This window comes from Camelus dromedarius, chromosome 14, assembly GCF_036321535.1.
Source record: "Camelus dromedarius isolate mCamDro1 chromosome 14, mCamDro1.pat, whole genome shotgun sequence".
Lineage (NCBI taxonomy): Eukaryota > Metazoa > Chordata > Mammalia > Artiodactyla > Camelidae > Camelus > Camelus dromedarius.
Genome location: NC_087449.1, coordinates 38,093,013 through 38,118,721, shown reverse-complemented (window position 1 = coordinate 38,118,721; position 25,709 = coordinate 38,093,013). Strand labels below are relative to the sequence as shown.

General features: G+C 38.5%; 1 protein-coding gene across 4 annotated transcripts in view; it reads left to right on the top strand.

The window, feature by feature from the left end:
• The first annotated feature begins 1,571 nt into the window (after positions 1-1,571).
• MAST2 (microtubule associated serine/threonine kinase 2) overlaps positions 1,572-25,709 on the top strand; it is a 174,740-nt gene continuing 150,602 nt past the window's right edge. For 2 of the 4 annotated variants that reach the window (XM_031465041.2, XM_031465043.2), the window contains exons 1-2: positions 1,572-2,035; positions 24,725-24,872. In XM_031465041.2, coding sequence (XP_031320901.1) covers positions 1,847-2,035; positions 24,725-24,872 — 337 coding nt within the window. In that variant the 5' untranslated portion in view covers positions 1,572-1,846. The remainder of the gene's footprint in view (positions 2,036-24,724; positions 24,873-25,709) is intronic. The other 2 variants (XM_031465039.2, XM_031465038.2) reach the window with 1 other exon arrangement.

The window sequence follows — 25,709 nt, the reverse complement described above, 5'->3', positions numbered from 1 at the left end:
TAACTGTTTAGAACAAGTGTGTAACGTGTCATATAAAGATTCTTGTAAAGGCTTTTGGAGGTTGGGTTTGAAGAGAAAGGGACTGAATATAAGTGAATGAGTTAGAAACCTTACCCAGTCAAGGAGGTGAGAGAATATAAGACTTGCCTTGAGGTGGTGCCAGTCGGGTGGAAAGAGGAGACAGATTCGAGAGATGATAAGGTTACGGAAGAGGGGAAGGAAGGAGTCTAGGATGACTTCCAGGTTTCTGGCTGAGGCAACTGGGGGGATGGTGGTGAGAAACTGAAACAGGGAATATGGGAACAGCTGATGATAGACTGTAAACTGGTTGTGTGTGTAGGCTCTGGTATCTGACAGACCTTGGTTTGAGTCCTGGCTCTGCACTTATTAGCTGTGTCATAGTGAGCATGTTATGTAACTTGAACCTCAATTTCCTCAACTGTAAACTGGAAGTTATACAACTTACCTCTTGTTTGCATATATGTGAATTGAATGCAGTGTCTGATATCCAGTCGGCTGACTATGATGTTAGCTATTACTACCTCTCAGAAAGAGTTCAGAGAGGAGGCCTAGAAAAAAATGGATGAAGCCTCCAGGAAAGTCTTCTGTAGAAAGAACACTGGTCAAGTCAAAAGAGGAAAAATACGATTCTGTGACAGACCAGCTGAAGCCAGAATAAGGAGGCCAGACAGGGCTGAGCTACAGCCACGTTGTTGAGCAGATGAGTCACTGAAAGTGGCAGGCCGAGCTGCCCAGGCTGCAGCTGGATTTGCTGTGGCCAGGCTGGACTGGACTATAACATGATGACTTCATTGTCAGAGGGGAATCATGCGGATGTTTCGGAAGACTTTTTGTCTCACCCTTCCCCCTATAGGAATCCATCATCTCTTCCTCTTTTATAGGACTTTCCATGCCCTGACTTACTTTCTGGAAGCAGCAGGAAAACAGTGGAAAGGGACAGAAGAGCCAGAATTTGAATCGTGTCTGGTTTGCTCAGTGACCTGGTGCATGTTACTTCACCTGTCTTCTTATCTGAAACGGGAGCAAGAGCAGACCTGCCTCCAAAGTGCAATGTGAAGATTAGGTTGGCAGGTGCTCAACAAAAAGGCATACGGTTGTGTTCTGTTCATTAGTTGTATATTTTGTCTCCTTACTGCTCCTAGTCCCTCTCCACCTAGTTCTGTAAGGACGCTGATCGGTTCTAATTCAGCTTTGGATCCCCAGCTTTTAGCTTGGCGGGGCACAAGGTTTCATGAATGGATGAATGAAAGAATCAATGAGTGTCCGCAGCAGCAGGCGGCGCGCCGGGGCCCCGCCCCCTTCCGTTCTCCTTCCAACCCTGCCGCCTGCGCTATCGGCACCGCGCTGTGGAGCCACGGGCGGGTCTCTCGCGACCGTTCGCCGGCGCGTGCGCGGGATGCCGCGCGCGACCGGAGGTGGCGGGCGGGCTCCCGGTGCGCGCGCGCGAGGGGAAGGGAGGGGCGGGGCCCGGCCGGAGGCTGGCGGGCTGGAGGGCTGGCGGGCGGCTGGCTGTGGAGCCGGCGGCGGCGGCGGCGGCGGCGGCGGCTGGCTGGCGGTGGAGCCGGCGGCTGGTAGCCGGCCGAGCGTGTGCCGGGTGGGAGACTAGGCTGCGGCGATGCTGCCGCCTCCGTAAGGAGCACCGAGGAGACCGCGGCGCTTGAGGTCCCAGGAAGCGCGGAGGCGCTGCGGGCTGGGGTCGGTGGCTTCGGGCGCCCGCCCGGCCATGGTGGCCGCGGGCGGTGGTTGGCGCGGCAACGCTGCGACCCCGGGCCGTGCGGGGCCGGGACAGTCGCGGCCCTGAAGCAGGCGGGGCCCAGCCACAGAAATGAAGCGGAGCCGCTGCCGCGACCGACCGCCGCCGCCGCCGCCGCCGGCCGCCCGCCGGGAGGATGGGGCTCAGCGGGCGGCAGAGCTGCCCCAGCCCCAGCCTCTACCCCCGCGCCGGCGAGCGCCGCCCGGGAGGCAGCGACTGGAGGAGCGGACCGGGCCCGCAGGGCCCGAAGTCAAGGAGCAGGTAGGGCGGGCTGGGGTCGGGAAGGAGAAGGATAGGGAGTGGAGCCTGAATGGGAACGATGGGGGAGGGGGGTCTCAGGCGGGAAGAATTGGGCTGGGGCGTTGAAGGGGTGGGGACTGAGTAGTTAGGCCGGAGGAATGGGAGGTCTGGAGAGGCAGAAAAATGGGGAGTGGAGAAATGGAAGTGATGGCCTGGGGTTGAATGGGAAATGCAGGAGTAGGGGCATGAAAAATGGTCCTATGGGTGTTTCAGGTCAGGGGTTCTGGATGGGAAGAAGGGACCCTGGAATGTGGGCTGCGAGTAAGTGAAGCGCAAAGGCTTACTAAAGGAGTATGGAGGAGTTATCCAGAGGGCTAAATAGTGTAAGGTAGGGGCAGTCAATGTGATATAGTAAATGTTATCCTATTTCTTAGAGATCGTCTTGACAGTTGTGAAAACGGGTGTCATTCCTAAGCATTCTCTGATTTGGCCATCATTTATAGTCTTGTAGGAGTATGTTCAGAATCATTGTTAAGGTTCTCTTCAGTAAGGATCCATTTCACCAAAAAGCACTTTTAAAAACGTGCTTTTAAAACATGTGCTTTGGGGTTGCATGTGTGCAATCCCAAACTCAAAACTGTGGACAGACAATTCATGGATATAGCCTTCTAGGAGTTTACCACTTAAAACACCTTAGTGAGGAACCACAGATAGAAAGAAGTGTAAAAATTTCATGGAGTTTCTGAATGGACAGGATGTGTTTACATAATTTATTAGTCAAGTATAGGTGTACTTGGAAGTAAGGGGTAAAGGTCAGTTTTATCAGGGAGGAGAAGCTGTCGCTAGCAGCTGTAGGACGTTCAGTGAAAGGAGAATATGTGGTCCTTGATCTTATGGGATTTACAGATAAATGTTCTACAGTAATGAACTCTAGTGACATCTTTCCTTTTGCACACTCTCCTAGTGACTTACTGTGACTTTCTGGATCTTTCAAGACTTCTTTTAGGTCTCCTGTCTCTTCCCCATATGTTAAACAAGTATTTTCCTTAGACATCATTCTTTATTTTATAGCTTCAATGATGCACATGTTAGCACTTGGATTTTTTCCCCCTTTTTGTTCTTTTATCATATATTCTGCACCCAGTCCTGAGTGGACTGCACCATTGGCTACCTCTGCATTTGCTTTCAGGCCACTGAGCATTGTCCTCTTGCTGTCATTTCCCCCCCTTATCCTTGTCTTTTGTATTCTCCGCAGTTCCTCTTTGAAACATTTTAAAATGTACTTAAAGCCCAGATCCTTTCCTGACTCAATTTACCTGGTCCAGTTGACCTTATTGTATGGTCCACAAAAGAGTTCAGGGTTACTTGATTTCTCTCTCTTCTCCATGTCAGGATTTCTGTGTTTACTAGCCTTTGTTTCAATCTCAGAGAAAGGAGTTTTCCTCCTCTTCTGAGGTTATTCGCTCTCTTTATGTCATTGATTTCTTTCCCTCTGATCTGCTGTAGGCGGTTGTTATGTATGTTATTTTCTTTGTTTTATACCTCATATAAAAACAAAATAACACAATTTCCCTGGATTGTATAAGCTACCTAAGCTGCTTTGTTATCTCATCTGCTTACCAGAACCTTCTTGAAAAATGTGTTTTTATTCACTGTCTCAGATTCTTCGCCTTGTATACATTCCTCATTATGGTTTGGCTTCTATACGTAAACTCTTCCCAAACGGATGTCTTCATGATCAACAATAACTCTGTGTGTTTATTTATTTACTTTTTAATTGAGATGTGACTTAACGTGTGCAAACCAAAGATTCATTCAGCCCATGAATTTTTACAGAATGAATACACCTGTATGATGACTTCTGAGATCAAGATATAGAACATTTCCAGTACCCCAGAATACCCCTTTGTGTTTTCTCCCAGGTATAACCAACTTCAGAAGTAAGCACTCTCCCAGCCTCTATCATCATGGGTTAGTTTTGCCTCTTCTTGAACTTCATATAAATGGAATCATACAGTTTGTACTCTTTTGTGACTAGATTCTTTTAAGTTATGTCTATGAGATTCATCTCTGTTGTTGCTTGTAGAAAAAGTTTGTTCTTTTTCATTGCTGTGTAGTTTTCCACTGTGTGGATGTACCATAATGGATACTAAATTTTCTTTTTTAACGAAAAAATACTGCATGACTAATTTCAAAAAATTTTCATTGTGAAAGAGTTTCAGAGAGAGATATGTAGCAGTCCCAGGGACCTTTAAATGACTAAATCTGATAGCCCTCCCCTAGTCCTCATCCTCACTGACCTCTGTGAACTATTTGTTTGTCATAACATTCATTCCACTCCTATTTCTCTGACTGCTTCTTGGATGTCTTTTTTCTGTTTTCTCCTCCTATTCCTTAAATGTTCCTTGAGGATATGGCCTCTGTCCTTAGCTTTTTCTTTAATTGTACTTTGTTTTCTAGCAGGTTTACCCTATTCATGGCAGGTTCTTAGGACGTGTGACAAGGTCTGTAGTTCTCTTTGTTCATGGTGTTGTGTCACAGAACCTTTTTGTAGAGTTATCTGAGTCTCTAGGCCTGATCTCTTTCCTTAGCTCTACATATCCATTTCTGGACTTAACATTTCCATCATAGACTCTTAGCATTTGTGATCTTAACACTTGTGATCTTTATAATTTGATGGTGTTCTTGGAAGTTCATAACTTGAAATTACTTGATTCTGAAAAGGTAAAAATTTCAGTTGTATATGTTATGAGGCTGGATGAATTCCATTCGGTCAGGGAGTAAGAACCTAGCTGATTATCAAGCATCTACCGCTTACAAAAGACTTTGTTCTCCATTTCTCATGACATGGAGCAATTCTTGTTACGTTATACTACGCTGGTATTTACGAGTAAGTTCTGAACAGGGTGCAGGACTAGGATCTCTAGGTCAGTGGTTTACTGTATCATTGAAATAGAACCCATTATGTCTCCTTTGAAATGTGCTTCTACCTGTATCTTTTCTTTTTCTTGTCATCAAACTTGAAATTATTATTATTATTATTGTTTTTAAAAACACTTAATTAAGGTATGATTGACATACAAAAGGCTATACATATTTAATACATACAACTTAATGATTTGGAGATACATTTACACCATGAAGCCATTACACTCTGTGCATCAAACTTGAAATTATATCCATGGTTTTTGACTTTTCCCTCTCCCTTGACCCCCTTATCCAGATTCTGCTGATTCTATCTTCATAACATCTTTCCAATCTTTATTCTCACTGTCAGCACCTTAATTCAGCATTTATAAACTTTTGTTTTGGTTGTTGTAATACTTTAACTGTATTTACTCTGCTTTTAGTCTTTTAACCTCTAATCTATTCTGCATTCTAATTAAAAAAAAGATTGGAACTCATTGTCTACCTGAGTTCCAGTGATAGATAAATATCTGTTAAATGATCATTTCATTTTTTTTTTAATCTTCAGAAACTTTCATTAGCTTCTTAATACCCACAGAATAAAGTTTGAAGTTCTTGACATTCAAGGTCTATTTGATACTTATCACTTTTTATTAGAATCAGAGTTAGAGGCCCCTTCTCTTGGTTCCCAGGACTTTGCTTTGTCTCCATTGTAGCAGATCTTACTAAAATTGCTTTACTCTCCCTCATTATTGAGTTCTTTGAGGCCCAGACTGTTTCATTTACTATTGTATTTCTAGGACCTACTATGGTATTTGAAGCATAGTTATTAGTCTGAATATTTAGTAGAAACATAGATATGTGCTGGCACTTGAAACAGATATTTGCTCAGCAATATCCTAATTGATTGTCAGTCTTTTATCAGAGAAGAAACTCCCCAGAGGCTCATTCATCCTTTACCAGCCTTTCATGTTTTAACTGCTACATAATGGGCATTCAGTAAGTATTTGTTTACTACTTAGGCATTTTCATATATTTATTTTAATTAATCATCCATCTGAAAAGGTCTTTCTTCTCTGACTTCACCCATTAAAATTCTACTCAAGCTTCCAGGCATAACTCATGCCACAGAAGCTGTTCTGTGAAGTTGTTTTTCCTTGTAGGATCCTTAGAGGATCCTTGATGGGGCTGTAGTAAATATCCTTCTGTATTCATTTTATATTATTTCATTTCTGCTTTTAAGTTGTAAATTACTGAGTGTAGGAACTACATCATCATTTTATCTACGATAATGCATAGTCAAGGGCTTTGTCACAATAGATGTTAAGTAATTATTTATTGAATGAATGAATGAATAGAAAATGATTCAAATATTTTTAATTTGGGTGGCTTGAATAATAATGGTAGTAAGATGGAAATAGATAAGTAAAGGAAATGAGACATTTTTGAAGATGGAGGAAGATCAAGTTCAATTTTAGTTTCTATAATTCCCTCAGCACCATTAAGGAATTTGCAAGATTATTTTCATGGAAATCAGTATCTGCTCTCTCTTCTGCACCGTAATGTTAGTACATTGGCAAAAGCACAGGGCAGAAGGCACACGGAGGGAAAGTTGCATGTATTGTGTAGGGAAGGGTAATCAGTTTAGTGTTGGAATTTGAACTTGAAGGCATAGATTGATGAGTTAAGAGACCAAAGGAGCCTAGATGATAGAAGGTCTTTAGTACTACATAGAAGTGTAGAAAGTAGGGGAGCAGGATGGTCTTGTTTTTTAGCTGGACTACTCTGGTAAGTGTGTATGTAGGACAGAATGTGGACATGGTGACTGAGACATGGGCATTTGAGAATTTTTCTGACTTTTCAATACACAATGTTTATTAGCCCACTCTCTCCTCTTATCCAGAAGTAATAAGAATAAGGGCCAATTCCTGAAAACCTGTTAGCTTTGGAAGACTTGATTTTGTCAAAGGTACTGGGAGCAGAGAGCCTGGGATGGTTGAAGCAAGCAGGTTGGACAGTATTCACTGATGAGGGTAGGACACATCTGTTTACATATTTTTCTCATCTTTGTTTTACTGGGTGTCCCTTAGCCTAAGATCAACCTAAAAGCTTCTTCCACCCCAGTTACTCATGATGACTTGTGGTTAGGACTATCAGAGGCAGCTTAACATGGCAATCATTATGTCCCCTTCATTGCTGGTCTTAGCTGCTGTGTGGTTCTCTGCTAAATTTGCCTCCTAGCTTTGTACTTTCTTGGTGAAATCCCTATTATCTTGGTAGTTATTACTTTTCATCAGTAGGTGTTGGCTGTTTTTCATCATTAATACACATCCATGAGGTTCCAAATGGGTTTGAAAACCAGTTTGTTGGGTCAAGAGGAAAGAGTCTTCAAGGGAGAACAAAGGCTAGATGTTATTGGGAGTAAAGGCTTACACAAAATGCATTGTTGATGAGACATAGATGACCACAGTTTTGTATCAGCATTGTACCTCATTGTTAACTACCAAACTCTTTTTCTCTTCTCTGTACTACAGCCGTGTGTACACTGGAAGTACAGTAAATAATTGGGGCAAATTGAGATCAACCTGAGCCTTCTAATTCCATGTTCATTAGGTGTATTTCATCTTTACCAATAATTGTTCCTCCTTTGAAATCTTAGTTTTGAGCTTGTCACACTCTGATCTTCACTTCATTTTCTGTTTCTCTAGCTTATGTACCTTTTAGGATTTCCTCTCCAAAAATTGTTCAGGCTCTTTGGAACCTCTAGTTTGTTGTTGTTGTTGTTGTTGTTTTAACCATCGTTTCATTGGGTGTCACCGTGTGCCCTTACTTTCCTCCTTATCCAACTTAACATTTCATGGGCTATCATAATTACCCCTATGCATATGTGTACCTTCTATCACACCTGCTTCACAGAATTCCAGCCATGATTATGCCAACTCTACCTGTTCTGCACCTGTGTCTAAGCAGCTGAATGTGGCTGGAGAAAAACAACCATGCTGACACCTAAATTTGTGGTCATAAACTTAAGGTGTCTCAGCACTGATAGTCAGTCCTATGATATTTTTCCTAGTCTGTTCATTCATTTTTTCCCCCTACTTCGTTTTAATTTTGTTTGTTCTTTTTTGGGGGGGTATATATATTTTTATTGAAGTATAGTCAGTCTACGTGTTGTCAATTTCTGGTGTACAGCATAGTGCTTCAGTCATACATGAACATACATATATTCATTTTCATATTCTTTTTCACCATAAGTTACTACAAGATATTGAATATAGTTCCCTGTCCTATACAGTGTGAACTTGTTTATTCATTCTTAAATGATAGTTTAACCTTTCTCTCTCCTCAAACTACCAGCACTCTATTTGTCCTCTTTATTCTCAGTTAATGTCCTTGCTTCCTGTTTCAGTGAAGAAAAAACAAAGATAATCAGAAGAGAACTTCTACAAGCTCCCATTTCAAATCACCCAGCCTACCTATATCTGTACCCACATTCTTTGTACTCTCTCCTATTGCTATGGATAATATGGATAATCTTCCTTCTCTGATCTGAGGCCAACTGCTACATCTGATTAAGAGTTTTATTCTTGAAATTATTCCTTCCTACTCCTGAATCATTCATTTCTTTTCTGTTGGTGATTCTCATCAACATACAAGTGTGCTATAATATTTTCCATCTTAAAAAAAAACTTCACTAACCCTACATTTCCCCTCATTCAGTCGTTCTTTGATTCAACAAGGTTTTGTTTTGTTTTAAGTACCGCTGGGATTACAGCAGTAAAAAAAAGTCAGACAACAAACCCTCCTTTCGTAAAGTTTCCATTCTAGTAGAGGGAGTCAGATAATACAATAAATAAGTAAAATATGATGTAGTATGTTACATGGTGATAGATACTATGAAGAAAATAAATCAGAGAAGGGGGATATAGAATGATACAGGATTTTATGGTTTTAAATAGCATTATCAGGAAAGGCATCTCTTTGGAGTGGGATGTTTGAATAAAACCTGAAGGATGTAAAAAATTGAGGCATTTAGATTACCTAGGGGAAGAATATATTTGGTAGAAGGAATAGGAAGCACCTTGGGCTAAAAGTATACCTCCACTTCTAAAATTTGTGTTTAAGGAACACCAGGCAGGCCAAGTGTGGCTGGAGTAGCATGAGTAAGAGGAAGAATAGTAGATAAGCGCACAGGGGAAAGGTGGGGAGAGGAGGGCTGGATCGTGGAGAGGGTTTTAAATGCAATTGTAAGGATTTTAACTTTTATGTTGAATGAGATGTGGAGCCATTGGAGAGTTTTGAGCAGAGGAATCACAGGATCTGACATTCATTTTAATCCCATCTATTTGGCTACTCTATTTAAAGCGTTGACCTAACGGGTATGTGGAAGCAGAGAGACCAGTTAGGAGGCTCTTGCAGTAATTCAGGCAAAAGAACAAGGGATATGAAATAATTGCCTACGAGTAGAAGAATGTGTGTCTTGATAACACAGCTACTTGGAAGAGTTGTCAGTATCTTCTTTGATTTCCTCTCATTCTTTCTTGAACCCATTTCCAGTCCAGCTTTTATCTCCATCATTCCACTGAAACATTTATGTCAAGTTCATCATTGGCCAAACCTAGTGGCCAGTTTTCAGTTTTCATCACACTTGACCTGTTGCTTTTGACATGGTTGATCATTTTGTCATTTGGCTTCTGGGACCATGCTCTCTTGGTTTTCTCCCTCTCTTACTGGTGCTTCAAAGCGTTCAGTCTTTAATCTACTTCTGCAGTCTATTCTCCCTCTTGTTATGACCTCATCAGATTGTATTGCTGTACATTCCGTCTGTTTGCTGCTGATTCCCATGTTTATTTCTCTAGTCTTGACCTTTCTTCTGAGCTCTAAGTCCTATTTTCAGTTGTGTATGTAACATTTCTATTTGGAAAAATAATAGATCTCTCAAACTTAATGTGTCCAAAGCCAAACCCTGTTTTTCACTTCCCATTCTGCTTCTTCCCCACTCTCTCCCATGTCAGTAAATGACACTACCATTGACTTATTTACTCAGAGCCAAACTTGGATGTTTTTGACTCTTTTGTTAACCTCATAGTCCACAATCAGCCCATCAGGTCTGGTTGGTGCTACATTCAGATTGCATGAGACTTTTCCCTACTTAGTTCCATCACTACCCTAATCTTAGCCTCTATTATCTTTCATCTGGATTACTGTAGAAGTCTCCTAGCCTATCTTCCTGATTCTATTCTTTTGCCCCCTGCCCACCCCTCCATGATAATTGGCACATAGCAAGATCGGCATCCTGTAAAAGCTAAAATCAAAGTTTGTCACCCCCTACTCAAAACCCTACAATGGCTTTCCATCACACTTTAGACCAGAATCAAAAGTGCTTGCTTTGTCCTGTAAGATTGTACATGATATGCCTCTTATCCTTCTCTGACCTCATTTCCTTTGCACTGCCTTTTGTTGCTGAACTCTGGTCACACTGGCTGCCTTGAGGGTCTCCAGATATATTAAGCATGCTCCTGCCTGAGGACATTTTAAAAATTATTATTTGAGGACTTCTACTCTTGGTAGTTTTCTCTACCTGAGGTGTTCTTTTTCCAGATATATCTATATGGCTGGCTTCCTCATTTGATTTAGGTCTCTCTCTGTTCAGATATCATTTCCTCAAAGAGGCCTTCCTTGACCAACTTTTTAAAGTAACATTCATAGTTATTCCCTTTCCCTCTTTTTATTCATGACCTTCATTCACCTGTTAGTGTCACATATTTGTTGTTTTTTGTCATTCTCACACGTCAGAATATGTGGTTCATGAAGGAATTTGGGTCTGTTTTTCCTCACTGCTGTATCTCCAGCTTCTAGAATTATATATAGAAGGTACTAAATAAATACTTCGTGAGTATAGTGATTGTCATTCTCCGACCTCAGATTCCAACTCTGTGACCCGATGCAAGTTATTTAAATTCTCTAAGCTTTAATTATCCCGTATATATGTAATGGGATAATTCATTGGTTTATTGTTAGGATTTAATAAATTAATCTGTGTTAAATACTTATTATAAAGCCTTATACCAGTGAGCACTCAGTAACAGTTAATTATCATATTTTTAGGGTATATGCATAGAATGTGTGAATATAGAGTTCACATTTTCCCATGTTCTCATCTGTTTTTAGAAAGAAATGTAATAGAAAAAGATATGTCTTGACCTTTGATTTGTTAGTGTTATTGAACTGTTCTTTTACTTTGTTCAGCTTGAAAAGGCAGCTTTAATTTGTGCATTTTTCCCTTTAGGGAAACTTACAGATTTCTTTATTAAGTAACTGGCCTTGAGGATATTATAGTCTCCCTAGGTTTTAGAATGTAATTAAGAACAAATTCAGGCCAAGGAAACCACATTTTAAAACTCTGTGATATCATTTAGTTGTACCGTTTTTAATGTAATAGAATACTTCCTAAGGGTGAACCTGGGTAGCAGGTGCACAAATCCTTCTACCCTAAATTTGTTGGGAGATTAAGAAGCCACATAGTTTCTCTGCCTATATTTCAGCAAAGCAGGAGTAATATAATAATGTCAGGCTTTCTGATTTTTATAACTATTTGAGGCCTTCAGTAGTGTTTTAAAGACAAAAGAGTTTAAGAATAGTTGGTATTAATTTTAAAAGAGTCTTTAAGTTATTTCAGAGGGATGATACCAAGATGATTTTTTTCAGGTAATCCCAGGAAATGAGTCCTGCCTTTGACTAGTAAGAGAAAGGGACTTTTTTTTTTTTTTTAAACCAGCTTTCACACTAGTCTTTTATATTTAAGAACACTAGTTGCTGTAACAAATACATTCTAAAGAAGCCAGACTAATGGAGGCTCTACCATATTGTACACATGGCTTTTAAGGCTACCTGAGGCAACTGGGGGACCTTGTGGGAGTTGTTGATGGGCTTAATCTCTGCCACCAAATTTTGTTGCCAGCGTTCAATCATAGGGCCATGTCTAACTGCTAGAGGGCTGGGAAATATCTAGATGTACTTGAATGAAGGTGAATCATATTTGGTTGACATCTAGCTAGTCCTTGCCACAGCCCTCAAACCCTAATATAGTCCTCACCTAGAACTATGTAGAAATCTTCTTATTTTGGGTATAGACTGCCTTGAAGCTAGTGCCCTTCATTTCTTGTAGGCTTACAGAGTTTTGAGTAATAACTATTTTGAATGCATGTAAAAGCCTTTTTCTGAGAATACCTAGGAGATCTGGAAAGGCTTGTTTTCTTCTGTCCATGGCCGAGCTAGTCTCTGGTGACCCCCACACTCTTTCAGGTCTTGGTAGCTAGTGAGAGCCCTCCATAGGCATTTCTCACTTTGTCAGCCCAGCCATGTGGAAGAGGAAAAAAGCCAGAAGGAAGCCAACAGAAGCCAGTGAGAAAGGTGGGTGGGTCTCAGCTGTTCTCACTTTAAAAGGAAGTGTGGCCCTAGAGAGCCTACCTCTGCATGTGCTTTGACTTCAAACAAAAATTATGGTAAAATACACTTAACATAAAATTTATAATTAGTAACATTTAGAACATTCAAATATTGTACAACCATTATCACTTCTAGTTCCAGAACATTTTCATCACCCCAGTAATCACTCCCCATTTCCTCCTTCTCACAGTCCCTGGCAACCACTAATCTGTTTTCTGTCTTCATGGACTGTGGACATTTCATATAAATGGAATCATACAATATGTGGCCTTTTATGTCTGACTTCTTTCACTTAGCATAATGTTTTTGAGATTCGTCTACATTGTAGCAAATATCAGTATACTATTCCTTTTTATGGCTGAGTAATAGTCCATTTTACGGGTATACCACATTTTGTTTTTTCAGTCATCAAGTTTTTGGCATTTGGGTTATTTCTACCTTCTGTTGATTATAGTAGTGCTGCTGAGAATATTTGTGTTCAAGATTTTGTTTGTACACTTATTTTTCAATATTTTGTTTCTATATACAGGAGTGGAATTGCTGGATCATTCAAATTCTTTGTTTAACTTTTTGAGGTATTGCCAAACTGTTTTCCACAATGGGTGTACCATTTTAACATTCCCACTAGTAATTTATGAGGGTTCTAGTTTGTCTGTGACCTTGTTAACACTTGTTACTTTCCATTTTTAAAAAATTTAGCCATCCTAGTGGTTATAAATGATACCTCATAGTGCTTTTGATTTGCATTTCCCTATAGGCTAATGATGTTGAGCATCTTTTTATGTGCTTATTGACCATTTGTGTATCTTCTTCATAGAAATGTCTATTCAAAGCCTTTGCCTGTTTTTAAACTGGATTGTTTACTGTTGAATTGTTAAGGGTTCTATATTTATTCTGGATGCCAGACTCAGATATATCTGATATTTGATATGCAGATATTTTCTCCCATTTAGTGGATTGTCTCTCACTTTCTGGCTAGTGTCCTTCAATGCACAAATTTTTAAAATTTTGATGAAGTACAATTTATCTATTTTTTGTTGTTGTTGCTGCTTGTGATTTGATATTGTACCTAAGTAGTAACTGATAGAGCCCAGAAGAGCTTTGGCTCCAAAGGCTATGCTCTTAAAAAGTAGAAGATGCTTTCATTTTAACTATCATATTACTTCTAGAGCGATAAACAGCGATTTATAGATTTGGAATTAAGATTGGATTTGTATTTCTGTACTTTCATTGGCTTTTTGATTTTGTGCAAAACTTGTACCTTAATAGTTTTCTCTGCTAAATTTTCTCTTTTATACTTTAAAGCAAATATTCCTTCCTATCCCTTTCTTTAAATGAAGGCTTCGAGTATCTTAAAGAAAGTATTGGCTCTTGTATGTCTGTATCATCTATAGATTTATAGCAGTTCTGTTACCACAAGGAAAAAAATTAGATTCTGACTTGCTAGTCATTTTTGCCAATTTAAATTCTTGCTTTGCATTTTAGAAAAGAGTTTAATTATGAAATATTACAGATTTATAGGAAAATACATTAGACACCTATGTACTCACTACCTAGATTTAACAGATGTTTATTGTTTCACTTTAGATTTTATTTCTAGAGAAGTAAAATGTTACAGGTACTGTTAGCATCCTGTCCCATCCCACCCCTACCCCAGGAGGAAACCATTGTCCTGAAGAAGATGTGTATTAAAATGTTGCATTAGTGGAAAAAAAATTAATTACTATAATTCATTTAGTATTGTACTAAAGATATTTATCCATAAGCAAGATGTAGCACTGTTTGTAAATATAAATTATGTATTACCGTATGTATCCTTTTATTCTCTTATACCCTTTTTCACTGAACATTACTTTTGAGAATTGTATGACATGGATCAGCAGACTTTTTCTATAAAGGAACAGGTAAATATTTTAGGATTTGTCATACTCTTTCACAACTACATACTAAACTCTGCTGTTGTAGCATGATAGCATACCTAAGACAATCTGTTAATAAGTGATCTTTGCTATATTGCAATAAATATAGACACGAAAATTAGAATTTCATGTAATTTTCATATTCTTCATATTTAGAATAATATTTTACAAAATATTGTTCTATTGATTTGTTTTCCAGCTATTACACATGTAAAAGCTATAGCTTCCTGGCCAGGCATAAATGGGCTATGGGTTGGATATGGCCTACCAGCTGAAGTTTGGCCAACTTGGTCTATTTTATGTTAATACATTTAGATTAATTTCATTAATTTTTAACTGCTTTGTAGCATTCATTTGAATGACTACTTTGTATAATATATAAACAATTTATTACAGTAATGGGCCCTTAGGTTATTTCCATTTTCCGTATTGTAGTGCTGCAGTAAATATCCTTGTACTTACCTCCTTGTGTACATGTGCAAGAGTTTCTCTTGCTGGATATTATTGCCAGATAGCTTTCTACAGTGATTATACCAGTTTGTACTTCGACCAATGATGCTTCCCTTTGTCCTTGCCGACCCTTAGTATTCTAAAGTTATTACTTGTTGTTAGTTTGCCAGGTTTAGATGGCATCTCAGTACTTTAAATACATTCCTGATTACTAGTAAGCCTGAGAATCTTTTCATAGATTTATTGTGTATTTGCAATTTTTGTCTTATGTGACTTCCTTATTTATATAGTGCCTTCTTGTTTTTCTTACAGACTTTTTATTTTCTTTATTGATTTTTGTGAGTTCTTTATTAATATTTAAATATAATATAGAGAAAAAGCATACTTTGGACTAGGTTTGAATTCTCTTAGTAATTTAGTAGGTTGAATTTGAAGTGAAGTTAAGAATGTCTATGGTGCAGTGTTGTTTTTATGGTTAAATTAAGATTTACAATGCCTAGCTTATTTTGGATCTCACTAAATATTTGTTTCTATGTTTCTTGTTAGGTTCTTTGTCACTGCTGTAACTTTATGTGTAGCAAAATATTCCCTTACTTTTGTAGCAGACCACTCGTTTTGTGATTTTTCTTCTTTCTTTCCTCCTTTTTTCCTATTTATCTTGTTTATTGTAAAATACAAATATAGAAAAGCAGTCAAAGCGAATGTATAGTTTAATGAAGTATTATAAGATGAACACCCTTATAACCATTACCCAGGTCAAGAAAAAGAATTTTGTCACCCATTCTACAAACTCCTCTCATTATGCCCCATCCCAGTCACAGTCCCTCCCTCCCTCCAAAAGTAATCTCTGACTTAAAAAGTAATCATTTCCTTACATTTCTTTATAAGTTTCCATCCAGGACATTACAATTTAGTCTTGCCCATTTGAAAAACTAGATGTGTCTTTTTTACTTTATAGATTTTCCTTCCATCTCTTCCTTTTCCTTAAAATTTATATGTTGAAAAACCTTGGGGGCATATGATCTATAATTTCCCACAGTCTAGATTGCATAGCTATGGTGCATTTCTAAATGTTTCTATATCTTCTGTATTTCCTGCATATTACAGCTGCATACAGAGGCTTAATCAACTTCAATTCCTTGGGCAAGATTATGGGTGGAACTGTATCCTTTCAACAGGAGGCACATGATGTCTGCTTTTTGCTCTTTGATTTTAACAGTTGTTAGTGCTCAGTGCTGAGATTCACTAATATGGAGTTGCAAAACAGTGATGTAATTCTGTCATTTTGTTTTCATTTATTAGCTGGCATAACATTTTAAGATGTTTCTCTTCATCTACTGTTTGGTTCTCATTGGTATAGTTCATATAAGAATGGCCTGATTCTTTCCTTTTATTTACCTGATTTTTAAGGTAATGAATTGGCTTCCTGTCATCCTCAGATGGAGATCAGTTAGTTTTTTTTTTTTCTTTCAGTGTAGAGTCATGCATTTAAATGTACTTGATACGTCTCAACCCACCCATATTCGATGTGTTTTCTTATACTAATTGAGGCTCAAATTGTCCTGTTGTTGTCTAGGAAGAGACTCTTCAAATTGGTTCCTTAGCAATTTTTGACCTGATCCTAATCATTTTGTTAGTTTTCTTGCTATCTCTACAGTTTCAGGTTCATTTTCCACCTTAGACTGGAATTGACTGTTTCTCTAAGATCTCCTGGTTTCTTTTAATGGGAAATGGTATTTCAGAACAACTGCAGTCTAGATTCTAAGGACACTCATTACTATTAAGTTGGTCATTGTTCCTTTGACTTTTCAGTGGATAGAGTTAAGAAATATATATAATAAAAACTACCTTGGCAATTAACATTGATATTTACTACAGAGGACTACAGAGTTTTGTTTTGTTTTGTTTTGTTTTAACTTCATCTCCCATATATTACAGTAGTATCCCTTCTCTTTCATACCAAGAATCATGTTCCCAAAGAGTCAGAGAATGATAGAATTAGAATATCCAGGAATTACTAATTTGCTTTATCATATGTTAACTATATAAGTCTCTAGTGGCAATACTAACATACTACCACCAATGCTTAATGAAAACTGTTATAAAATTTTTTTGTATATGCTGTTTTGTGGTTGACCTCTATCTACATTGTGAGATCATATAGCTATTATATACTATACTGTCTCCTTTTAATGAACACTTATTTATAATTCTATAAATGACTAATGCTAATCACCCTGTTGATATCTCTCTAGTTATTCTGATTGTATGTAGCTTGTTCTCTAGTAGATTCCTTAGGAAGGACTGTTGGAACAATATTCCCCGCATTATTTTATATTGATAACATTTTGCCTGTGCCCTTTACCTTGAAGGTTAGTTTCCTGGATATAAAATCCTGGGCTCATACTGTCTTTCCTTGAGTATCTTATATATGTAACCCTGTTTTTCTTCTGGCATAAAGAATTATTGTTATAGTCTGATAATGGTCTAAGTTTTTCTTATAGGTCACGTGTGTTTTTTCTTAATACTGAAAGGATTTTTTTGTTTGTTTGTTCAAGTCCAGTAGTTTTACTAAAATATATCTTGGTGTGTCATTTTGGATTTATAGCTCATGTACATGGTGTGCTCTTTTAGTATGTAGTTTTAATTTTTTTTTTTAATTTGAGAAAAGTTATTGAATTATATTTTTAGTATTCTTTTGCCTTGCTTTGATTTTTCCTTTGCAGGGACTTCTATTAGCTGTATGTTGGATTCTTTGCCTCTTTTCAGTATATCATTTTCTCTCAAACTTTTTTTCTTTATTAAAAAAAAGGTTTTTTCTTCAATTTATACTTTCACTTTTAAAAAGTTTTGTGCTTTACACTAAGTGATATGTCCCCCCAAAAAGAATCTTCTGTCTCTTAAGACATTATTTTATCTTCTGTATCTCTTAAGGCATTATTTCTTGTGTGTATTCTCTCTTATGTTCCTTCAACTTTAGTCTTTGTTTCTTAACTGATGTTTCTTTTATTTCTAATTCTTTCTTGAGCTCTTTCACCTCATTGAGTTTATCTGATTCTGATTCATATTGTGTAGCATAAATAACTTTAGTAAATTTTTAAATAGTATGCTATAGAAGGAAAGCCTGATGTATTTATCTGCATTTTTACTTACTGTGTTCTTTATCTCTTCCTAAAGTTTCTTCTTTTTTTTTTATTTTTAACATTTTTTTATTGAGTAATAGTCATTTTACAATGTTATGTCAAATTCCAGTGTAGAACACAATTTTTCAGTTATACATGAACATATATATATTCATTGTCACATTTTTTTTTTGCTGTGAGCTACCACAAAATCTTGTATATATTTCCCTGTGCTATACAGTATAATCTTGTTTATCTATTCTACATTTTAAAATCCCAGTCTGTCCCTTCCCACCCCCCGCCCCCTTGGCAACCACAAGTTTGTATTCTATGAGTCTGTTTCTTTTTTGTATGTATGTATGTATGTATGTATGTATGTATGTATGTATGTATTTTATATTCCACATATAAGTGATCTCATATGGTATTTTTCTTTCTCTTTCTGGCTTACTTCACTTAGAATGACATTCTCCAGGAACATCCATGTTGCTGCAAATGGCGTTATGTTGTCGGTTTTTATGGCTGAATAGTATTCCATTGTATAAATATACCACCTCTTCTTTATCCAGTCATCTGTTGATGGACATTTAGGCTGTTTCCATGTCTTGGCTATTGTAAATAGTGCTACTATGAACAATGGGGTGCAGGTGTCATTTTGAAGTAGGGTTCCTTCTGGATATATGCCCAGGAGCGGGATTCCTGGGTCATATCGTAAGTCTGTTCCTAGTCTTTTGAGGAATCTCCATACTGTTTTCCACAGTGGCTTTCCTTGCTTCCCTCTGCCACTCTTAATGATTTAGATGTCTTCTTTTACAATTTTGTGTTTATTCTATTTGTAATTCATGTTAGTTATCACCTTTCCAATTATGAGCTTCTCATTTTTGTAGCATCTTGCTTCTTTTCTATTTAGAGTAGACCTGTCAGTATTTCTTTCAGCATGGGTTTAGTGTTGCTAAACTGTTTTAGTTTTTGCTTGTCTGTGAAGTTCTTTATCTCTCTTCCTATTCTAAAGGATAGAGTATCCTAGGCTGCATCTTTTTTTCGTTCAGGACTTTGAATATATCTTGTCACTCCCTTCTGGCCTGTAGTGTTTGTGTAGAGAAATCATCTGAGAGCCTTATGGGGGTTCCCTTGTAATTCACTCTTTGTTTTTCTCTTGCTGCCTTTAGGATAATTTCTTTATCCTTGATTCTAGCCATCTTGATTATAATATGTCTTGGTGTGGGTCTGTTTGGGTTCTTCCTGTTTGGGACCCTCTGAGCCTCCTGTACTTGGATATCTGATTCCTTCTTTAGGTTTGGGAAATTTTCAGTCATGATTTCTTCAAATACCTTTTCAATCCCCTTTGTTTTTTCTTCCCCTTCTGGAACCCCTATTATGCGAAGATTGGCATGCTTTATATTATCCCATAGGTCCCTTATGTTGTTTTCATTATTTTTTATTTGTTTTTCTCTCAGCTGTTCTGATTGGGTGCTTTCTGTTGTCCTGTCTTCTAGGTCACTTATTCGTTCCTCTGCATTATCTAGTCTGCTTTGCCCAGCCTTTAGGTCAGCTCTCATCTCAGCAAATGAGTTTACTAATTCTACTTGGTTCTTCTTTATAGCTTCTATTTCATTTTTGACATATTTTATATCTCTAAACACTATTTCTTTTAGTTCCTTCAGTACTTTGATCACTCCTTTTTTGAAATCTTGATCTAGTAGGCCATCAATGTCTATTTCCTTGATCGTGCTTTCAGAGGATTTCTCTTGATCTTTTAATTGGGAGTAGTTCCTCTGCTTCTTCATATTGCTCATATCTCTCTGGCACTGTGGCCGGTGGGTGGGTGGGTCACTCCCAGCACTGTGACTGTGCTCAGGCGAGGCAGGTGGTCAGGTGCTGCGTTCCTGCCAGGAAGGCGGAATGGCTGCCCACCGTCTGGCGCGGGTCACTCCGCTGCTCTGTGCAGCTGCCTGCTCCGCATGGGTCAGCGCTCTGTAGGCGGGCTGGGGGAAGACCGCGGAACAGCCCTGCCCCTGCTCTGTGCCAAATCTCAGCTCCTTGTTTGTCTTGGAGGCATGAGTTCTCTGAGGTGCCAGGGCAGAAAGAGCCTATCTGCTTCGGGCTGTAAACAAGTCTCAGTCCTTCCTAGAAGGTTGCAGAGCCCCCGGGTGCGGATTCAGGGCTCGGCCCCACCCCCACCAGGGTGCTGCGCACAGGAAGAGATGTCGGCTGTGGCTACGCCCTGCCTCTCTTCTCACGAGATGCGCCAGTAATGGTGCCATGGGTCTGAGGAGACAAAGGCTATGGCGCCCCTCCCCCCAGGGCACACCAGCCGTGTTGCTTTGTTTTTTTCACAATTTATGGGGGGCCGAGGTTGTTCTATTCCGTATCCCCTCCCAGCCACGGTGCACAGCCCCCTGCAGTCCCCCGGGGCTGCCTTAGTGCAGCCGCCCCAGTCCTCTGCCTGGCTCCGGTGGCCTGTCCCAGCCCCAGCTGCCGGCTCGTGTCTCGGGCTGGGTGTCGTGGGGACCCTTTGTGTCCGTTTAACTTAGTTCTGTGGTCAAGGGGTGTTCGGGGCAGATCTGAGCCTTGGAGGCTCCCCCTCCGTCCCATTGGCCTCTCTGTTGGAGGAGGGAGACCCAGCAAACGAGCTCTAGTCCTCCTTTGCCGCTCCCTCCCTGAGGGATCGGTCCCACACTGTATTGTTTTTTCTTCTTTCTTTCTTTCTTTCTTTTCTCCTACCAGATTTTTGGCGTCTTTGTCTTTCGAAGAGGGCGATGTTCTGTCGAAGTTGGGCAGGTGCTCTGGTTGGCTGAGTGGGTCTGTAGATGTGAGTTTTGGTGTATTTGTGGGAAAAGGTGAGCTACGAGTGTCCTTCTACTCCACCATCTTGCTTCTCTCCCTAAAGTTTCTTCTTGTATCATTTCCTTTCTGGTTAGAGAACTTTCTTTAGCTATTCTTTTAAGATAGGTCTCCTGTCAATAAATTCTCTCAATTATTCTTATTTGTGAAGGTCATTTTCCCTGGGTATATCTTCTGGGTTGACAGTTCTTTTCTTTCAACAGGGTATAGAATTCTCATCTCTCTGATTACCAGTCATATGAGATGAGACAACTCCTAATGAGAGCCCACGTTTTTAGCATGATAGGCAGGTTTTTAGTGTGTAGACTGCTGCTTTCAGCTGTGACTCCTTTGCCTACTTCTAATCTTATCTTTAATAACATGATACAGTATAAACACAATACAAGCCTTGTGGGCAAGTTTAACCTGAGATTTGCTTTGGTGTTGTGTTTGGTTCTGACTAAGAGAAGGAGGACTCTTGACGACTCCCAGAGCTATAGGCAAAATAGCCACAACTCAGTACTCTGAATTAAAAGAGAAAGCAGTAAGCTCTTAAGTTGGAAGGAGCATATAGAGATTGTGTAGTCAGGCAGTTTTCAACCTTTTCTTACAGACAGTTGTTTACATGTCATACATTAGATATGTTATTGTTAAATATTGCTGTGATAGGTAAATACATTTCATGTGTAATTTCTGGCATGCAAGCTGTAATTCTGCCTTTAGAAAATTTCACTAAAGAAAGAATATTGTAACATAAGTGAACTGACTTTATTGTAGTATTTACCAAGAACCTGTTTTCATTTAATTAAGAAAGTAAACTGGCTGCAAACTTGAGTACTTTATTATCAATTTCAAATTACTTGTGACACAATCTTCACAGCTGATCAACATATCTGTGTGTTGGTGGTATCATACTGAAGTTTTTGATTTAGTCTGGTGGTTCTCAAACTTTAGTGTGCTTCAGAATCACCTGGAAGGCTTATTAAAACACAGATTGCTGGCCCCCTCCCCTAGAATTTCTGATTTAGTAGATCTGCGTGGGGCCCGAGAAGCTGTATTTCTAACAAGTTCACAGGTGATGCAGATGTGGCTGGTCTGGGGACCACATTTTGAGAATCAATGCTTTAGACCACCTTTTGCCTTACTTTTTCAGTATGTGGCACAGTCTGTTCCTTTTAAGATGGCCTATTCACTGCTAAACAGTTCTTCCTTCCAATTAAACCTACTTCTCCTTCTGTTATTTTTACCCAGTAGTTCTAGTTCTGGCCTCTGAAGTAAGAAGTTGACTTTCTTATAATGTAGGAGATAGCCCTCATGTAGTTGAAGAGAGTTATTCATGTCTCCTTTGTTTTCTTTTCTTCATGTTAACTGTTTATAGTTCCCCTAATAGTTATTGGAGAATTTTTGTAATTTATAGTTAGGCTAATATTGCCATAACGATGTTTTATTTGTAAGCTTGTTTCTCCTCCTGTATTCCCTGACTTGATAAGCATACTACCCAAGCCAGAAACCTGGAAGTCATCCTTGGCTCCTTCCCCTCCCTTCACCCCCTATTTTGCTGAAGAATCATTTGATTGTAGAAAAGAAGGAAACCAATTTGATCCAGTTTAAGCAGAAAGGAAGAGCTTATTATAAGGGTACAGTGGTATCCCATTGAGCCTGAAAACATGTAGTTTGTCTGGCCCTCGTAAGTGACTAGAAATGGGAACTAGAAAACTGCAAGAAGTTACTTTGGAAGTTAGTAAGAGGTTCCTCTTCCCATGCCCTTTTTCTTTCTCTCTTAGGCTATATGTGGTTCTGTCTTATTTGCTTCATTCTCTTATCCTGTCTCTGAATGAATCCTGGGTTAATTCAATAATGTTTTGCTATTTTAAAAAGTCCGTTCTAGCTGAGCAAAAAAAGCAAGACACAGAGCAGTTCATATAGAGTGATTCCATTTATATAAACTATTCTGTTAGAAGCCTGGATAGTAGTTAGAGTAGAGACTGGAGTGTAGAGACTGGAAGGGAGCACAGGGGGCTTTCTGGGATGCTTGTTTATGTGGTTGTTTTTTGTTTGTTTGTTTTGTTTTTTTTAGTCTTGATGCTGGTTACATGGATATGTTTAACTTGTGAAAATTCATTGAGTTATTATGCTTAGGTATATGTGCTTTTCTGAAATGAGTAATAATACTTCAGTAAAAGCTAAAAAGATGTCCTGGCTTAAAAAGTTAAATTTCATTTCCAATTTTATTTGTATTTCCTTCCTTTTCCAAAGTTTTGACTTTGGAATAAGAGACTTGGAATAAGAAGGGTCATGATCTGCTTTCATTTCTCTTCTCCTCTGTTTTCTGGCTTCTTTTCTTTGGTATCTTATGATAGGGAATAGGAAGAATGAAGAGGATAAGACTCTCTTTTAATTGGTGCTGATCTAATCCTCTGTTGGTTGTTGCTCCTTTTCTGGCTGGGACTAATTGTTCATCCATACAGTGTAGCAGGCATCCATGTGCTGGCTCTCTGTGTAGCTCCCTTGTAAGTTATTTTTGGATATTTCCTTCTCGTATTGCCTTCATTTGGGATATTATATCTTGATATCTTCCAAGGTCTCCTCACTTCCCTCCACCCACAGCTTCTTGCTGGGGTGTTGCTTTTGTGAATGGCCAGCTCTTTTTGGTGGGTTACCTGCGTTAGTGCCCAAACCCTACTTTATCCAGGGTTTCTCCTTGATGCATAGGTACTATTTCATCCTGGACACATTAGTTGGTGGGAACATAGCCTGCTTCCTTGTTGCCTTTTCTTTTTGCACTAACTACTCTTCCAATTCCCCTTTCTCCCTGCTCACTCCTGTTACAGTTGCCTCGACACATCAATTGCTTTAATGGTATAGTGTCTAAATATCTCTTTTTATCCTTTTATCCATTTACTAACAATTTTAAAAACACTTTTTCCTCTTCTCTTCAGTTATTTTTCATCAACTTCACTCTTCTTTTTGTGCTTGGGTGTTGTAAATTATATTCTGGTTGCTACTAGCAACCAATATTTATACTTTCCTGTGTGTGAACCCACCAATTCATAGCATGTGACCCTAGAGGGTTTTTTTTTTTTAAAGCATTTCTTAAGGAATTAGACTTTTTTTTTTCCATTTATTTCCCCCTTTTTTTGCTTTTAGTATTTCCATGGTACCAGTTACTTGAGTTTTGTTTTTCAAGTGGCAGGTAGCATAGTTTCAGTTATTTCTCATTATGCTTCTTATTTTGTCTTTGTACTGTCCAGGTCAGTTTGATGAGCTACTTACCTGTGTTTGTTGTAGCTTCTTTCATTGGAATATAAAAGATAGGCCTCATTTGCCTTATTTTTTTTTTTTTTCAAAGTATTTTCTCTTGTAATGCTGCTAATTGGGTGAGTGTTTTCTTCAAAATGTCTACATCTTGATGATGCTTACTGAGTAAGGAGGAAGAGGCATTGGGATGGGGTGGGATGGGCTAGACTAGAATAAAGGCAAAGGGGAAGGAGGTACTATCAATTCTTCATATTTCATATTGTCTGTATTTTCTCCATTGTTCTGTTATGCCTTTTCATTGAAAACATGTAGTTAGCTCCTATTATAGACATATAAAGAAAGCTCTTAAGTTTTATTTTATTGTTAATTGAATGTTAGAGGTATTTCTAGCTTTGTATAACAGGTAAAGGAAGGTCCATTATTTATAATTAAAAAAATAAAATATGCTTTACTGGATATAGAAAGTGTGAATAAATGGAAAAAAGTAAATAATATACTCATTATGAATAATATATTCCTGTCAAAATGCCTTACTGTGTCACCTTGTGAATCTCATCCCTTATTTTTCCTTTGTCATCTTATAATCAATGTCCTACATCATTTACAGCATGCCCGTACAGCTCTAACTAAGAAATGTGTTTCTGGCTTTAGCTGTTGAACAGGAAATATAAGATGTTGGCTCTTTTTAACTGTAATGAATATTGTAGAACTATTTAAAATAAAGTTCTTATACTTTCAGAAAAGCCATTAGAGACTTAAGTTTTACCTTTTTCTCTTTGAAGGATGTGATAACTGGACTTAGTCCTCTGCTCTTCAGGAAGCTCAGTAATCCTGACATATTTTCATCCACTGGAAAAGCTAAACTTCAACGGCAACTTAGTCAGGATGACTGTAAGTTACGGAGAGGAAGCCTGGCTGGTTCTTTGTCAGGTAAGTATCCAGTTTTGTTTTTTAAGAATTGTGGGACTGTGTTCATATTTAAGGGTGTATCAGCTGACCTGGCATCTTGACAGCTTCTTCCATAGAGAGCACTTGTGGGTAAGGCTGTCTTGCTTTCTTTACTACTTCCTCATGGCATCTGTGAATGCTGACCTCCTGAGCCTGCTAGATATTCCTTGATTGACCACTATCACTGCTTATTCAGTTTCAATATGATTTTTGCTCTCCGCTCACTTCTTTAGACTTCACAAACTTTGCTTCTTTTGATTTTCTTTTTTCTCCTATTTCCAAAACCCATTCCAAAGTCCATAGTGCCTCCCCACCTCCTCCATAGAAAAGTCTTAAAATATTCAAGGGGGAATAATTAACACAAGGAAGTCACATCCAACAGGAAGCAATTAAAATGTGACATCGTTTTAAGCAATCAGTAGAGTATGGAAAAAAGAGAATCCATCTGACTTCAGCTAGAGAAGCAAATATAATCCTATTACATTCCTTGGCCTAAACAGTTTAGTTTCTTTTAATTTTTGTTCCTTTTCAGGGTTATTGCCATGGCTTTATCTTCTCACTCATCTATTGAAATTTTAATTTTGTCAGTCATGCATTTAATCACATAGAGCTATTTCTTGTTTAATTGTTTTTTCCATAGTGTTCTGCTCTTCTTTTAAGGATGCGTTTATCATCTAATTCTCTATGAGTAAGTAGATTTTTGATGTTTGGATTAAAATTTTTTTTCTTAAGTTTTCTTTTGTTTCTCAATCAACTTTTTTTCCTTTGAGCACCTAATAACCAAAATCCATAGCCTTGCTCTGAGATGCTAAATCTCTT